This window comes from Anguilla rostrata, chromosome 12 (assembly GCF_018555375.3).
Source record: "Anguilla rostrata isolate EN2019 chromosome 12, ASM1855537v3, whole genome shotgun sequence".
Classification (NCBI taxonomy): domain Eukaryota; kingdom Metazoa; phylum Chordata; class Actinopteri; order Anguilliformes; family Anguillidae; genus Anguilla; species Anguilla rostrata.
In genome coordinates, this window is record NC_057944.1 from 38948068 (window position 1) to 38965098 (window position 17031).

A 17031-nucleotide genomic window follows, 5' to 3' on the forward strand; every position below is an offset into this window, starting at 1 on the left:
ATCTTATGTTTCCTGTTATTTATCCCATTGGCCATATGTGTCTCAGGACACCAACAGGTGATTTGTATTTGTGTTTATTACCAGCTCTATTTAATAGGGACACATTAATGTAAGGGTGCTGGATTAAGTCAAAAAGCTCCTTTTAAACGGGAGTCCCAAGGCTGGTTAGTTGAAAGCTTGTGGCGGGACACCAGACTAACTTGGAATCAGAATCGCGAACACCGCGACAACTAGTTTCAAACGCTAAATAGCGGTTTTATGTGGGGAGCAGAATCGCGAACACCGCAACGACATGTTTCAAATAATAGCGGTTTTACATGGGGAGCAGAATCGTCTTTAAATACACATGTTATGTAGCAAACGTCGTGGTGCAGTTCAGACAATCCACATTTGTTTTCTTTTTATTTAATTAATCCCAGAATGCTGAGTCTCGCTATCTAATATGAGTGAGAAACAGTCCAGTGAGACAGCAAATGATCAATGTGCTAGAATTTCATCAGTTGGCTTTGTAACAAAGAATAACAGTCTGTCGTCATTTAAAAACCATATACACAATTCCTGTCTTTTTAAAGTGCAAATAAATTATGTAAAAGAGATGGAAGTCATTCATCAAACTAATCTTAATAAGCAGTTTCACACCCGATAAACAACCATCTCTAATCTGCAACAGGCGGGAAGAAAAAAAAAACTGAAAAATGAAAACATTTTAGGTATTTGGGATGGAAACATTGTGAGGCTCGCTCTGTTCTTTTCCGTATGAACAGGAATGTGGGGTGACCCTGACCCCTCATTCTGAAAGACACTTCCCTCTCTGGATGTCCAGGGTCATTTAAAGCAAATTGCAGTTTGGGTTTGTTACATTTCTTTCACACAGAGAATACAGCAAGAGGAAATGGTTCTGGCTAGTTTTATTGTGTAATTTTAGTTCACCATTTATCAAATGCAAGACACTTAAACAATTTTCTGACTTATTTTCTTATATATATATATCTGCTTGGCACATTTTACAAGAGGGCTCCTGCTTGACACCTTTTAAAACACCCTATCCAAACAAAGCAATATATGGAATATCAGAATACATTCTTAAAATAAAAAAAACATACACACGAAAATGAGAATTTAGGTTTCAGCTGATTGAAAATCAATGAGCACACTCAAGCACATTTAATTCCCTTGTAAATGCTATGCTATTCCCAACAACAGTGCTTCACATAAACTCTGTATCTCCAACCTCATGTCAATTTGGTCTTAACATGCGTTATGTGTTCCAGCTGGCTCTGTGTACTGTCAGAATTTCATAACTCATCAGCAAATAAAGCTGGTTCACAAACACAAATGATCAAAACCATAACACTCTTTGGCACATGGGAAAATGTCAATTGTTCTGAATTCCATTTTCCCAAGAATTCCATGTTTGCAGATACAAGGTTTACGCATGACACGGACCAGCGATGATGGTCATCATAAATATTACATTCACATAAAAATTAAATAAATGATTATTCATGGGCTAACTGAAATGGCCTAATCATTATAAAGCAATCTCCCCTGCAGTTTTTATTCAAAACAACCCCATTTCCACAGCCCATCGCTCAACCTCCAATCACCCAAAACATTGAGCAATATCACTGGGTTAAAACTTGGTAGAGACAATCAGATCACAAGAAACTACAGTCTCTTTCTCAGTCTGCAACTTGCCTTTCCAAATGCACTAAAGTGTCTGAGATTCTCCAGAATCCCTTCTGTCACATTATTCCAGATGTGAAAAAGTGTCAGTGATTCTTCAGGGGAAAAACAAGAAATAAAAGGATCTATTGTTAAAAGTTACTGGAGTGTTCTATATTCTTCTTGTGCTTCCTGTATCGTGTGGTGTAGTTTGCCAGACTTTTGATATTGTATTTCCCAGGATCCTTTGAGGGAAGGGTTATAAAGGGGGGCCTCTGATGATTCTCTCATGATTCTGGTGGGGGGCAGGGCATCATTTTTTGTGAAAGAGGAGGGGCCTCACCATGCCTGCCAGAACCTTGGGCAGCTGGGAGGTTATGACCTCTGACATCATCTCTGGGAACTCCACCTGCATGGCTTCGGCCTGGATGAAGGTGCTCAGACAGTACAGGTTCACCTTCCTCACGATCTGCCAAGACAGGCCACAACTGAGAAACCTCACAGCTTTCTCCCAGAAAAGCCAGCCTTCTTATAGTACATGGATGTAGATTGACATGTCTTTTTTTCAGTTTGAATAACTAATTGGCTTGGAGCTACCCCATGAGGGTCCTGTTTAACTGTTATTCACACACCATCCCTGTGTCCCTGCTACATCTTTCATTTATCTGTGACAAACATAATCCTGCCTACTTCCTCTGACAAAATATTAAAGTTCAGGAGAAAGATCAGTATGTGAACATTTACAATTTTGTGAATATGTAATGGTAGGCAAAAAAAAAAAAAAAAACTTAAGACTACTAAGTCCAGAGTATTGCCATTTAAGGATGTTGTCTCACAATGACACATATATATATATTTATATAGCATTCTTTACCACATAACTTGATCACATTTTGCAGTCTAAGTCTTTCGAAGAAAGCCAAGAAGCATTTGCCACTAATAAGTCATAAGAATCAAATGGATATTTTTGCCAAAAGCTGAGCGCTACCGCTTCGTGCCGCGGAACACACAGGGGCGCGCCTACCTCGTGCATGGCGTCCATGAGCTTGGTCAGGTGGTAGAAGCGCTGGGAGCTGGCCACCACGCCCCTCTCCGTCAGCTGGATGGCCTTGGTGAGCTCGCGGATGTAGCCGTGCCGCATCTCGTCGAACTGGGCCTGGCTTCTCAGGCCTTCCAGCGGCACTGGGCGGGGTGACAGATAAAATGGTGTCACACCGTTCCCCCAGACAGTCTCTCCCTCTACTACAGCCTGGCACGGCGAGGGAGGGACTCGTTACAAATACAAATACGAATTAAATATGCTAAACTACTTATTTGAAATAAATAGAGAAGGCATATATTAGTATTTTTTTAGAAAGTACATATCTTCAGTAAATATGGTAAATGTATTCAAAATATGTTTATTATATAATATATTAAAGATTCATCATAATGATGATGTTGTAGATTAGGTATGTAAATTTCTTTGTACTTCCTACTTGTTTCTTTAAATAAAAAATTGGTGAATAGAAAGGTCACATGCTAATGTTCAATGCTCAAATTCTTTTAAATACTTCAAACCTTTAGACACCAAATTGCCATCATCAGTGAAGCTCTTGATGCTTACTGAGCATTATGAAACAAACCGGAGATTATATCTTGATCTTGTCTTCTCGGTCTGGAGGACTCTACACATAAAACGTGGTCTTGGTGTGGTTCTTGGTCTGGACCATCAAAATCTTGGTCAGGGTCTTGGTCTTGCTGGTATATACTCTAGGGACAAGACCATAGGACAAGACCAAGTTCTCTCTCCAGCATGCTCAAGATAATAATCACTCCGCTCCACCACTAGTCGGTGCTATAACGTTGCCACTGTGGCGAGTCAGGTGATTGCAGGTTTAGGCCATGGCTGCCTAATAACTCGGCGATAAAATAAGAAACGATGAGTGTTCACCTAATGGCCCCCAAACTGCAAGAAATGGAATTAATACAGATAGCTTAATAACTGTCTAATAATAATTCAGTTAATAGAGATATGTTTACTAACCCAAAATGTATCTGAATATAATGATGAATCATCATGATTTTACCAGGAATTCTGGTTTAACTAACTAAATAATACCATTTATCCGTTGTTAATTCGTAGCACTGGCGTGCTAGCTAGATCGACTCTTTTTTTCTGCCAGCTGACTGGAAAATTGAAATAGTCTAGAATGGAATGGCTAACTATTTTTCCCAGGAGGAACTTCAGGTTGACTGACCAGCTACGTTCAGGTTGTATTTTGTTTCAGTTTGCAAGTATTGGAACTTCGGAGCCGGCCACTGTGAGATTCGTTGGAAACACTTGCAGAGAACTGTGCAAAGTCTGCAAACAAGAAACGAAGGACAACTTCCAAACTTCGTTAGACATCGGTCTGCGTATTTAGAGGTACAGCGTCCTCTTTCACCAGGTATGTTAATAAACTTTATTTGAACGTTACTTGAACAGGATATTTCCCGGTTGGGCTTGTTAACCAGCAAGGCTTGGCTGTTTGCTAGATAATCTAACTACTAGAAGAGAGATGTGATAGTCGTTGCCTGGTCGTTGCTAGTTTACGTTCGCTAACATTCAACTTGACTGCTTTGGCCAGTGTTCTCTAAAATGATGTCACTGTCGGTGCTGCACAATGTTAGCTAGTTACCCTCCAGTTTCTTTGAAACTTTTCAGGGATTTGCAAAGATGTTTTTTTTAAGTTATACCAGCATGAGAAGAATAAATTTATTTTCAATACTTGTATGATCCGGGTTTGACACCTGTACTGATTTAACCTCATGATAGATCCACCTACATAAGCACTCGTTCTGACAGAAGGACAATGGAAAGCACATACGACATGCCTGTCCAAAGTGTTAGTACATTTTTTTTCTATTGCCTGCTCTGGAACAAACCATTACAAACCTTCAAAAAAAAAAAAACAGTTCTGAATAAATTGCTCCTTTTCAAAGTCTGAACCCTACACCCTGGTCTATATCAACCATTTAGTGTCTTTCTAAGGGAGATTACCATGTCCACAGTGAAGTTTTCTCTGTAAAAACGGTCTTGCAGTGAAAGTAGGCCATTCAATGGTATAAATGCCCATTTTGTGGGTTAAGAGGTGGTAAACAGTGTGCACAGACCTACCAGTGTTGAGTAACAGCAAGACCTTCATGCACAAAAACTCCTCCTTGGTCACGTGAAGGTTATCGAATGCTTGTGGAATGATTTGCATTGCCATGCACAAGTCAGAGATGGGAGAATTCCTCATTTTCTCTCTGGAAATATCCACACCATTTGGAAAAGTCAGAATCACAGGACTCTAGGCTATATGCAGATAGTATGATATCAAGCTGTAGAAGTTAGAAGTTTGATTTACCATTGTTTCTTATTGGGGCAATGCTAAATATGGTTTATTTAATAGGAATTTCTAGTAGCCTACTTAATTGGTTATTTTTAAACACAGTGTACAGTGTCGCATAAAAATTTGGCAACTGGGTTTGCTAACAAGTTAGATTCTTAATAGTGCCATTGTACCCTTGAGCCAGGTACGTGAATCTCATCAGTACATATCCAGATGTACAAAGGGATTCTATTTATGCAAGCTGTCTGGATAAGAGTTTCTGCTAAATGTTTGAAATGTAAAAATGTAAAAAGACCAAAGGTTCAATGAGCATTCCCATGTCACTAAATGTTTTAAACAAAAATGCCAGAACCCTGCGATTCGAAACTCTCATAAGCAAACAGACAGCGAAATTCATGGTGTTAAATTAACTCTGACACAGCCTAACAGAGTCCAGTTGTACTTTATTAGATGTAAACATACATGATTTAGCTGTTTATACTTGTGAAATTAATAATCAGTACTTACTCGCTGAGAATGAGATCTGGTGCGAAGTACAGAAACTCTCTGGTCACATTCTGAAATGACCTCCATCCCAGTGAGAACACCATCATACTCATCCATGAGTACTGGATGAGTGTCATTTGGTCATTGATATGTAAACTGCGAAATCCTTTCGGCAAACAAAATGTATGGAGAAAAGAGTTTGAAGGTACAGGGTAACATTCTGTCAGTGTCCTTTGAAAGGATGCATTATATTTAATGTGTAATGTGGATAACCGTTTTTTTTTTTTTTTACAAATTGCCAAATAATTAAAGCTCAGAGGTACAAAATATCATGTAGAAATAACTAAAATCTTGTCATTTTGGTCTTAATGGCTTCTATGGAGAAAAATGCACAGAAGAGCTTTGACCTTTTGTACATACAGCAGAGATTATCAGCTGAAAGAGCTGTTCTTTTCTGTGAATTTGCGGGGGCATTCCTGATCTCCTCAACAAAACATCCCTGGTCCATTTCCTTGTTAGCGATCGGGCCTTAATCTTGCCAGGTCATCTCACATTGCTTCGTGCCGTTTGGCAGAAATAATCGTGACATCTTTTCGTAACGGATGTCACACAGTCAACCCATCTCACATTAATCAGGTTTGCATGTATAATTTCTCCTTGTGCTTATGGTAATATTACACCATTAGAAAAGTGCATCAGGTACCGGTTTGCTTAGATGAAGGGTTCTCAGCCCTGTTTTCACTTTAAAATCAGCAGCTTACTCACAGCCAGGAAACCAGGCGGGGCGAGTTAACTGAGAGAATGTAACTGCAGGCATGTGTTCAACAATGGTCTCACATCACTGGAGTTTGTGAGCTGTGCTCATTGCTGATTGGTCAGCAGCTGTGATTGGCCGGTGCTGATTGGTCAGCGAGTCTTACCTGGAAGGGACTTTGACCAGCGGACGATCCAGAGCAGCTGCCTCTCGCAGAGCCTGTTCAGGCTGTTGAGCAGGAGGTGGGGCGTTTCGGGCTGGGTGCCGTCGTACCCCGAGTACACGGTCTCCGGCTCGATGCTCTCCAGGACGCTGAGCATCTGAGGGGTGAACTGCAGCTCTCTGACCATAGGCATGCTGGGAAGGGTGGCCAGGGCCTGGCCCTCGTAGGACGCGCCCAGCGGCGAGCGGACGGCCAGGGACTGGGTCAAACCCAGAACCTTCAAAGCACTGAGCTTCTTCATCTTCCGACCTAGAACATTGTACAGTAGCGCGTAGCCATGGCAATGAGTAGCCATAGCGATGTGGCTTTGTACAGTAGTCACCAGCTGGCTTTGTACAATAGTTGATAAAATTATCCTAACATGCATTTACTTTTACCCCCCATTTCTCAAACCTCCTGTGTAGAGGAAAATGCTGAAGGGCACGGCCTGCTTTTTGGGCTAGTCGTCCCTCTTTGTACGGGCTATGTGGACATCGTCTGCACTTCTAGGTTTCTTTGGTTGTACAGTAGCTGTCTGGCTTCTCGCTCAGTTTTAAAAGAATGCATTCAACTCTGTGAGCTAAGCAAATGTTGATACGCTCACAAGATATTTTTCTATCTATCTAAACACCGATGGCCTTGGGAGGAAAAACCAAAGCCTGCTGAAGTGCATTAATACTCAGATTTGCCCCCTTTTTTTTTACCCCTTTTTGTAAGTTACCTGGGGTTGGCGATTCCTTTTCACAGTTTGAATGAGAGTTCCATATAAAAATCAAGAAAATCTTTTTTTTTTTTTTTTTATTTTTTTTTTTTTTTTATGTGACTCGGTGAACTTGCACTACAGGCCACTGTGGGGTATGGGTCATGCGCAGGACCACCCAAAAACAGTGCGTTACCTCCCAGGGTCATTCCGGCCTGGTAGCACTTCCTCAGGCGGCACGCCGGGCAGTTCTTCCTGCGGATCTTGTCCACGATGCAGTCGTTTCTCCCGGCACAAAGGTAGTTCTGATGCCCTGGAAAACAAAACGCAACTGATGTCATTACAACAGTGAGGTCATATAGGTGATTGGGTGGGGGTTGATGAGGATAGAGGTGAGGGTTGACAGTGTGTCGGGGGTGGGTGGGGGCCCATGCATCCTTCATATTTTCGTTGCTCATATTGAGAGGGAAAAAATACATGTGCTGGTGGGGCTAGTGAGATTTGCTGGACTGGTTTACAGGAGCCACACATCTGTTCTTCCGTATCGGGAGATGGAATCTATTGTAGCGCGTGCCAAAGTAGATTTGGGTAAGGCTAAAAAATTTTTTTTTTTAAAACAGGTTGGAGCGGGCTCAGACAGCTGTGGCTTCTCTATGTTTACCTTTAACAGATAACACACCAGCACGCATGGGACTCAGGAACATGATGTGCTGTTGCAAATGTGATTGTGAATGACCTTTGCTTCTTCAGAAATAATTTATCAGATTTGTAATGCCTTATCACTTCAGCGTTTTGCATAGAGAAATTATGTAATGAACAGGATCCATGTTTTCCCTGTTCAATTCAAAATTAAAATAAATGGGCTGCTAAGGCAAATTAAGTTACCATACTCAAATAGTTCTAATCTAGGCAAAGTGGTTCAAACTATTTGAGTAAACTATTTTTTTCTTTTTTTTTTTTTTTTTTTGTGGAGAAAAGAATCTGCCGTCCATGCCAGTCAATGTGAGTGAATTAGGGTGCATCTTGCTTGTTTAGTTGAGGTCAAAGGCCGCCAGAGAAAAACACTTGAATCTCGAGGCGCGAGAAAATGTTCGCTCACCTTCAACGGCTCTCTTGTAGAATACTTTGCAGCTGCCGCACGTGAGAACCCCGTAGTGACATCCAGAGGCTTCATCCCCACAGATGAGGCAAAATTTCTGGGACAACATCCTAGAAACCAAAACATACCTAATAGTGTTCACCGTTTCGATTTTCAGAATGCTCAAGTAATTGTGTGATTGGAAATTAGAATGATATTGTAACTTAAACCACACACCGAATGACTACCCGGTATTTTCAGATAAATCTCAAAGACTGATTTCAAATGCATGAAAACATAGCGAGTTGATTTATTCCTTGTAGAAGAAAGCCGATAGTTTGAAGACAACTGAAAAGTAGTAGGCATGGTTGTTGCCATTCAATATTTCTTCAACTTCAACTTTTGTAGAATCATAAAAACCATATATACCACCGAAAGAACTACAAAATAATATACATGCTTCGAATCGCATCTAAATATTTAATATCTTATAAAGGCATTAGAAGATTGATAGGCCTGTATCATGGTTTAAAACTTAAGTCTCGCTTTAACCGTTTAATTGATCATGACAGTATTTTGAATACATATTACCACACTTGGAGCACGCATCTCTTACCCCATATACAAGCTGTGCGACTTCAAGGAATTGTGTGTCACATATGTATTGCGGATCTCCCCGGGAGGCAGATAGCCAGTCTCGAAGTGCTGATCCTCCGACAGACCTGTTGACTGACACCAACTTTGAGATTCTGGAGACGAGGTCGGAAGCGATAGCTTTGAAAGCTCGCTCTTAAACATAAGTGAATTCTGCGGCGACCGCTGTCCGTATCCCGTCAGGCAGCTATTCGCGACAACTTCACCGACAGGATAGGGAAAACTAAATTGATCTTCCGTGATTTTGGGGATGAGAGGCAACGCAGTCGTCCGATTATAGTCCGTAAACATATGCGGGGGGTGATGCGTCGCTGAATCCTCGTCACATGTTCCATACGAGCTGTTCGAATTCGTTATATTTCCTGATGGATGAAAGTAAGGCGACTGGGGTTCCATTGAACTGGAGTCCTGCTCATCTTTAATAAATTTGCAGATTCCAACTGACGAAGAGGATACTCCGCTCAAACTTGCTTTTGACCCTGAGGCTGGAGGTAGCGCCAGTCCTTCGTTATCTGCCAATGATGTCGTCCAAGAAGAATTGTTGGCCTTTGACTCTGTTCTTCCAGCTTCTCTACTGTCATTATATCTAGCAGTGTTTTCAGCAACTGCAACGCTTTCTGTCGTGTCATTAGTTGAGTTAGCTCCGTGGCACGTCGTGTCCACATTTCCAGAATTGCGCATTGTAGGAGAGACGCCGCTAAGCGAGTATATTGAATTAGCTGTACTGCAAAATCCTGCCATGTAGTTAGAAGTAGAATCTGAAAACCCTTCGGTAAAATCGTTGTCAGTTTTCATAAATGTGTCCCTAGGGCGTGACGCTGTTGGAGACGTTGCTCCTGACTTGTCTTTTCTGACGCTGTCCATGCTGAAACCGTTTTGAGCGCAGAAAACGCAGTTCTGCCACTGGCATTCGTCAAACAGTGAGCATCATCTCAACCCGCTCAGCAACTAGACGTTTTCTGCCCCGTTAGAACAAACTATTTTCCAAGTTGTCCTCTTTCGTTGTTACGACTTCCTTTTCAATTTGCAACTGTTATTTATGAATAAACCATTTACGGTACTTTTTATATGCATCAACCTGTAAACTATTAGTTTCCACGTATTTAAAACACAATTAGTGTAATTATACAAATGATTCGGCTGTGATTAAAGCCCAGTTAAAGCACTAGTATTGTAGAAGATTAACGCGCAATGTAACATAACTATCCCATTGACATATGGCTACCTAAAAAAAAGAAAGAAAAAGAATAGGTCCCGGAAGTATTTTTGCCGTTGATGTAGACGATACTAATTTGGAGTTCATCGGCAATACCCGATGAAGTCGGAGTCCGTGTAGTCCTTCACCTGTAGAAATTAGGGTGAAACGAGACGCGCCGCGACCTCGCTGCGTTCGGAGTCCTTCGTTTGTGTCCTTGTTACTTCATCCCGCCGAAGGTCTCTCGGGAGGCTGTCTTATCAGAGAACTCAAGATTTGAAACAAAAAAAACCCAGCTGTTTTGCGAAGTAGCCCATAGGCTGCGCATCGCGCGAGCATTGGTCCAGTTTCTTCTCTCTCTTTCTTTCTTTCTTTCTTTTTTTTTTGTTGTTGCGTGTCTTAGCTTCTTAACGTGTCTTAAAAGAACAACAGTCTGTTAACAACATGCGTCACTGCCATCATTTGATTACACGTAGAACAAAAAAAAGACGTAATGTGGTGCAATCGGTGCAAAATTCACCGTGCAATCTGGGAAGCGTAAGCACACATGTAGACATTTTATCTTTAAACAGATACCTGTCATAAACGTACTGTCACTGTTGTACATTTATATTAAGCCTGCCTGTTTAATGATGCATCACCCATATAAGCAACTGTATCTTTTTCACGTAAATGTAGATCAATTTTAAATTGCATTACCTCTGAATCTCACGTGCAGTATAGTATTGTAGGCAATTTAGGCAAGTCAATTTTATTTATATATTTATATACGTTTCATACACAAACCTTGCAGTTCAAGGCACTGCACGCAAGGCACAGAAGCCAAGCAACAAACAGGAAAACAGTAAAAAACAATAAAAGATAATAAAATATAACAAAAGATAATAAAAAATAATAGAAGATAATGTGCGATAATAAAAGCCAATGCAAATTATGAAATAAAACTGTTAAAATACAAATGAAATAGAATAAAATTAGTTAAATACAAGTAAATAAAAACGTTACAGAAACAAATAAAGGGCAATTCATGAAATACCGACGCAAACAGGTAAGTTTTTAGTCTTGATTAAAAAAAAAAAAGGGGGGGGGGTTGTCTGATTATTTTCCCTCCTGCATTGTACCCGACCAGCCACAACTGCGGCATACACACTGAATCTTTTTTTGTTTGTTTGTTTTTGATGGGGTATTTTCTGCATACATTTTCCACTAACTACAACATTTGGTTCAGAATGAATTGCTTTGAATGTTTCATCTCATTTGTATTTTGGCGGAAGTCCTTTTTTTTTTTTTTTTTTTTTGAGGAGCAAGGGTCTTTTAATATGCGCTTTTAACGTTATGAAAGCGAAGACAACAAAGAGACCCTTTTATCTTTTTAAAAATGAAAGGCCTGGGATGTATTTTTGGGGCAGACAAAGCTCCACTCTAACGCATCAATCTGCAACAAAACAGGTCAGCTGGCTATCAAGGGCAATGTCTGTGCGTGTGGAATGTGCGCTCCATTCTGTCTGAACAGTGATAACAGGATACAGTGCCGTGAAAAAGTATTTGCCTCCGTCCTGATTTCCTCTGCCATTGCATAGTTGTCACACCGAATGGTATTTAGACAGACTGTAATATTAGACAAAGGGAACCGGAGTGAACACAAACCAAATAATAAAAAAAAAATATTACTTCATTTATTCAGTGAAACAAGTTATCAAACACCCATATCACCCACGTGAAAAGTGATTGGCTGCTTAAACTTAATAACTTGTTGCACCGCCTTTAGCAGCAATAGCTGCTGCCAAACCCTTCCTATAATTTGATGTCAGTCTTTCACATCACTGTGAAGGAATTTTTGCCCTCTCTTCTATGCAGAACTGCTTTACTTCAGACATATCGGTAGGTTTTTGAGCATGAACTGCTCGTTTCAGGTCCTGCCACAGCGTCTTTATCGGGTTCACGTCAGGACTTTGACCAGGCCACTGCAAAACTTTAGTTTTGTTTCTTTAAAGGTCATTCATATGTGCACTTGCTTTTGTGTTGTGGGTTATTGTCTCGGTGCACAGCCCAATGACCCCTCTGCTTCATTCTCATGGACGAGATGACTGGACATTCTCCTTAAGAATTTTCCGGAACAGAGCAGAATTTATGGTTCCTTCGATAATGGAAAGCTGTCCAGGTAGCAAAGCATCCTGACGCCATCACACTGCCACCACCATGTTTACCTGTTGGTATGATGTTCTTACTGTGACATTTTATATTTGCTTTACGCCAGACATAATGGGACCCAGTGCTTTTTTTGCAAATGTGAGATGAGCATTGACGTTTCTCTTGGTTAGCTCTGGTTTCCGCCTTGCTACTCTCACATGAATCCTATTTTGCCCGGTCTCTTTTTCATTGAGGAGCCATGAACAAAGACCTTAGCTGAGGCTAGATAGGCCTGCCGTTTATTGGATGTTCTCTTGGGATCTTTGTGTCTTCCTGGATGAGTCGTCCCTGCTCCCTTGGAGAAATGTTTTCCACACCAGCTACTTTTGGGAAGATTAAACACTGTTCCACACTGAAAAAAAATGTGTAAAATTTACTCAAAAAAGTGTCGTAACAATTTCCAAGTATTTTTGAGTAAATTTAACTTGCTAAATATCAATTAGACATAGACTTGGTTAGATTTCTTGGTCTAGAATTTTTCATGAACATGTTTTAACCAAAATTATACAATCTACAATGAGCATTTATTTTTAATTTTTAATATACAAAAAAGAGACTTTAAATTTTGCCGTAATCTGCTTTTTTTAACTGTGCTGAAGAGTTAATTGATAAAATGAAGTATTTGACGCAGTTCTGGTCGTTACAGTCTTAGGCCTTGTTAATCATGTGGGTGCAGTCCCGGAACATGTTGTTTGATCCTCAGGTGACCAGCTGTTGACCCCCGGAAAGTTACGCTTCCAAAAATGACTATTCGCATCCAGCACACCGGCTACAGAAACTAGCATTTTTTAAAAATGGCTATTCATAGTCAGCACATGGGCCACATGGCATGTCTAAATGAGACGAAGGGCTCTATCTGGATTATCTGGAGTTTGAAAAGGTCTGTGCCTCATACATTAATTCCTCCCCTGCCCCCCGCCACCCCCTGCCCCTCCCCATCCCCCAGCATACCCTGCCTCCCACTATACTGTAACAATACTAACTGGAGCACATGATGTTCTGCAGACACTTGTGTGAATGACTCGTTTGTTTTCTCTCCGTCAAACAAACGGGTAGTCCTGGATACAGTTTAAAGTTTCCTGAAACGCACTGCTGCGATATATCCCTATTTCTGTCAACAGTAATTAAATTACAGCACCTGGGGGCTGTTACTGGAAATATCCAGTTAGGGGCAGCGCGTGAACATCTGTGAACATGTGTGTGATTTGTGTTATCAGAAGAGATTCAATATCTATTTTAACTTTAGATGAGCGTGTACATTTTTGTGTTTTTCAGAGTAGAACACTGTACGTAGAGTGGTTTGATTGATATATTTGCATACCAGTACTGCCAGCAAGATTTGTTTCTGACAACTGTTTCAATAGTTGGCCTGTACAGCTCCAATACGTTGACATTGTGGCCTGTTGGAGAGATACAACAAAACCTATTTTTAGCCCTTCTATTATGTTGGAGGTCAATTTGACCCGTTTTGGTTTTTATCTGAAATAATGAATTCATTTTCTCTTTCTTTGTGAAATTTTATGACTTTTACTCTTTTGGGAGTAATGAACTGATATAGAGTGTTCACCCTATTTTTTTCATTTGATTTTGAGTGGTAAAATTAAGTATTGCGATGAATCAAAAAATGTTTTTTAAAAAATGATATCCTGGCCAGTATACAGAGTCTGTATACATCCTGCTAGTGGCAGAATAACAAGGAATAGCCTGGCCTGTTTTAATAAGGCATCTTCTGTCTTTACATATATGAACAATGCATAATTACATATTCTATGAGAAATTAATTCTTTCCAAAAGCTGACATAGTTTCAAGGGCTTGTCTTTTGTTGTAAGACAGCCTTTCATGAATGCATTGCTCCAGTAATTATTAATGTGCAGTATTTGTAAGCATGTGTTTTGAATGGTTAATAAAGATACTCATTTCTGTTGGTTTTGTATGTTAATTTGATCCATAAGTGACTGAACAGTGCTAGTGTAAACATTAGACTAAAACCCAAACTGAGTTAACAAAAAAACAAAAACGACATTTATGTTGTATTTTTAATTCTTTATTTACATATTTGGCTTTTACAGTGTGTTATTTATAGTTGCTTTGTTGCTTATGTTCTGCTCTCTGTGGCTACGTCACGTTTATTTTGAGATTGTATCAGTGTCTTCACATGCCGATTGGCACAACCAGGTCATTAATATTGATTATTACAGATGAAAATTTGCAGATGTCACCTACTTTGTCCAAGGCTTCAGCTGAATGCCCTTTCTCTCGCCCATGATTTGAAATCAGATCTTTCAGGAGGTCATGCTATTCCTAGGTTTCCTGTAGACATGTTTGATATTGAATGTGTTTGTATATTATCTGTACGTTTTAATGTTTTATACGGAGATACACTGCACTGTACAGAAAGTGGTTATTTGGGGCAGATTGCGTCAGCCGTATGGCTTAAATGAAAAGCCTTCACCGATCCCATTGTAGTCCTTTGTGGTGGCTAGAAATTGTGTGAGGAACATGAAGATGATGGGGGAAAAAAACCCTCTTCTCCCTACTCATCGTTGGGTGCTATTTCTCGTCACCTTGACAACCAGGCTTCATCTATAAGGAGTTCCCTTGTGTTGTGAGTGGTCCTTGGCTCAAATGCACACACACGAGCCGCTTTCCTGTCTTCCCCCTGAGGCTTCTTCAGTGCATGCCATTCTTTTGTTTTTATTTTTTGCTTGTGCGATGCAGGAATCGTACGCGTCAAAGGCAATTAAATGCGTTTGTGTGCATACTGTATCAGGGGCTTTTACTGGCCTCTTTTTGGTTTTAGTCTTTTTATTTTTACCTGTGAAAGCACATTAGAAAAGTGCTGTATTATTATTATTAATAATAATAATAATAATAATAATAATGTATTATTATTAGTAGTAGTATTATTGATTTTATTTACATAGCGGCTTTTCCCAACACACAGACACTACAGTATACAAAATTAAAACAAGATAACACAAAACAGGAAGTACAAATGCAGCAATAAGACAATGCAGCAGTAGAATATGGAGAAGGAAGACAGGGAGAGATGCAAGATGGCAGGGAGTGAAAGAAAGTGTGTGTGTGGGGGGGGGGGCAGGGAGATATGGGGGGGCGTTTAATGATATACAGTTTTGAATAGATGGGTTTTGAGATGGGAGGTGAGAAGGGGGAGTGAGTTTGAGTTTTGGACAGATGGGTGAAGTGCGTTCCAGAGTCTGCGCGCAATATGAGATAAAATAATGGTAATAATAATATTATTATTACATTATTATTCGAATTAATAATAATAATAATTATTATTATTATATAATAATTATTATTATTTTAATTGTTAATTAATGAATGGATTAATTCATTATTTTTTTTATGTTCCAGTAGCAGTACTATTAGTGATATCTAACTGAAGGTTATTCACTGAAAGATTTTTTCCCGACTTGGACCCATTTTTCCAAACCGTTTCCATCATGCTGATCGATAATGATGAGTTTATCGCATCTTTCTTTGTGCAGCTTTGGACAGCCCTGAGAACCGGCGTCATTCTGCTTTGCAATGTAGTCTAATGCGGCCGCGTGAACGAGCCTTGAAACGCCCATAAAATAACGTGCCTCAAAATAATAACGGCATAGCCTGACGGGGGCATTAATTTATGTAATTTTCCATCAGTCCGGGCATTTCGGTGTTTCACTTGAGAGGCTACTTTTTTAGCGGAAGCATACATTATTCTCAGTGAGAACTATGGCGAGCAGAGAAGTTGCGTTGCCAAGGAGGTAACTGTAGCGAACAACACACCACCTGTGGGCATGAATACAGCTGAATATAGCAGTGCGAGTGAGGAAGTTTTTCAATGGTGCAAAAATGTATCAACATTTTGCATTGTTATTAAAGTTTGTGGCAATGACTTGGTGGAATTAGTATGGAGAAATGTTTCCGGAAAAAACGGAAGTTATCCTTCAATTAAGTGGGTAGTGTCGCTAAACGCATCACACAAAGCATGCAGCATGCGTAACGGTGTGCGCTGGGCGACGCACAGACCTCTCTTTGCGAGTTTGGCGGCGTGTACTGCTCACCTGCGGAGGTGGAGTGGGGGTAACTGAGGCAACAGATTGCCGGAGGGGTCAGGCTGACCTGTCGGGACCGGGGATCGTGTAATCACCCTGGAAGAGCGTTACGTGCGTGGGCCTCCGCCATGGAGAGGTTTCCTGTGTCAGGCGTCAGTCTGCGGAGGAGGGGAGGGAGGGGCCGCGCAGGCAGCAGCCAGTATGAGGGCTCAGTGTGTTCCCTCGGCAGCTGTGACCGTTATTGCAGCAAAGCTGCCATATTAAAAACTGACGAGTGAACACGGCGCTGCGCACTGAGACCAGGGATACGCCAGGCGGGAAATCATCGTGGTGTCACGAAACGTGTGCGAGTTTCATAATGTGACACTGCGCTCTGAGGTTTGGATTTGTTGCTCATCTCTTGGTATTACCAGACTGAGAAATGACTCGGCAGAGCGGAGCAGCTGCGCCCGAACGGTTCTGAGCCTCCACAGCGCCTCCGTGTGGATAATGGCAGTATTGTGGGTGCTGTTCTGTTTTTGTTTTTTCCTCAGGCAGTATGTGTCTTGTTCTTTTATGAGTTTGTCCTTCACTCACCCCCGGGGGAGTCCACAGTGAAATGAATAAGCTGTCAGCATATAAACCAAGGTGCAGTGTGGGGGTAATAATAGGGCCTGTTGGGTGTTTGGATTTGGATGACTCTAGGTATG

The 17031-nt window shown here is 40.8% G+C and overlaps 1 protein-coding gene and 1 long non-coding RNA gene across 6 annotated transcripts in view; one reads left to right on the forward strand and one right to left on the reverse strand.

Moving 5' to 3' along the window:
* Positions 1-891: 891 nt before the first annotated feature.
* pgr (progesterone receptor) lies at positions 892-10603 on the reverse strand. 4 transcript variants are annotated; one of them, XM_064303030.1, is made up of 8 exons: positions 8858-10579; positions 8263-8372; positions 7360-7476; positions 6428-6733; positions 5529-5673; positions 4805-4935; positions 2690-2847; positions 892-2134 (listed from the first exon to the last, which is right to left on the reverse strand). In XM_064303030.1, the coding sequence occupies exons 1-8, from the start codon at positions 9757-9759 to the stop codon at positions 1979-1981; spliced, it is 2025 nt and encodes a 674-aa protein (XP_064159100.1). In that variant the 5' UTR covers positions 9760-10579; the 3' UTR covers positions 892-1978. The 4 variants fall into 4 exon arrangements, 2 of the variants coding, with proteins under 2 accessions (XP_064159100.1, XP_064159101.1); XR_010324617.1 differs by lacking the exon at positions 892-2134 and adding an exon at positions 3291-3417 and having other exon boundaries at positions 2711-2847; positions 8858-10595; XM_064303031.1 differs by lacking the exon at positions 892-2134 and having other exon boundaries at positions 2704-3417; positions 8858-10595.
* LOC135236577 (uncharacterized) overlaps positions 3865-17031 on the forward strand; it is a 39277-nt gene continuing 26110 nt past the window's right edge. For both annotated transcript variants that reach the window (XR_010324619.1, XR_010324618.1), the window contains exon 1: positions 3865-4094. This is a non-coding gene — a long non-coding RNA (uncharacterized LOC135236577). The remainder of the gene's footprint in view (positions 4095-17031) is intronic.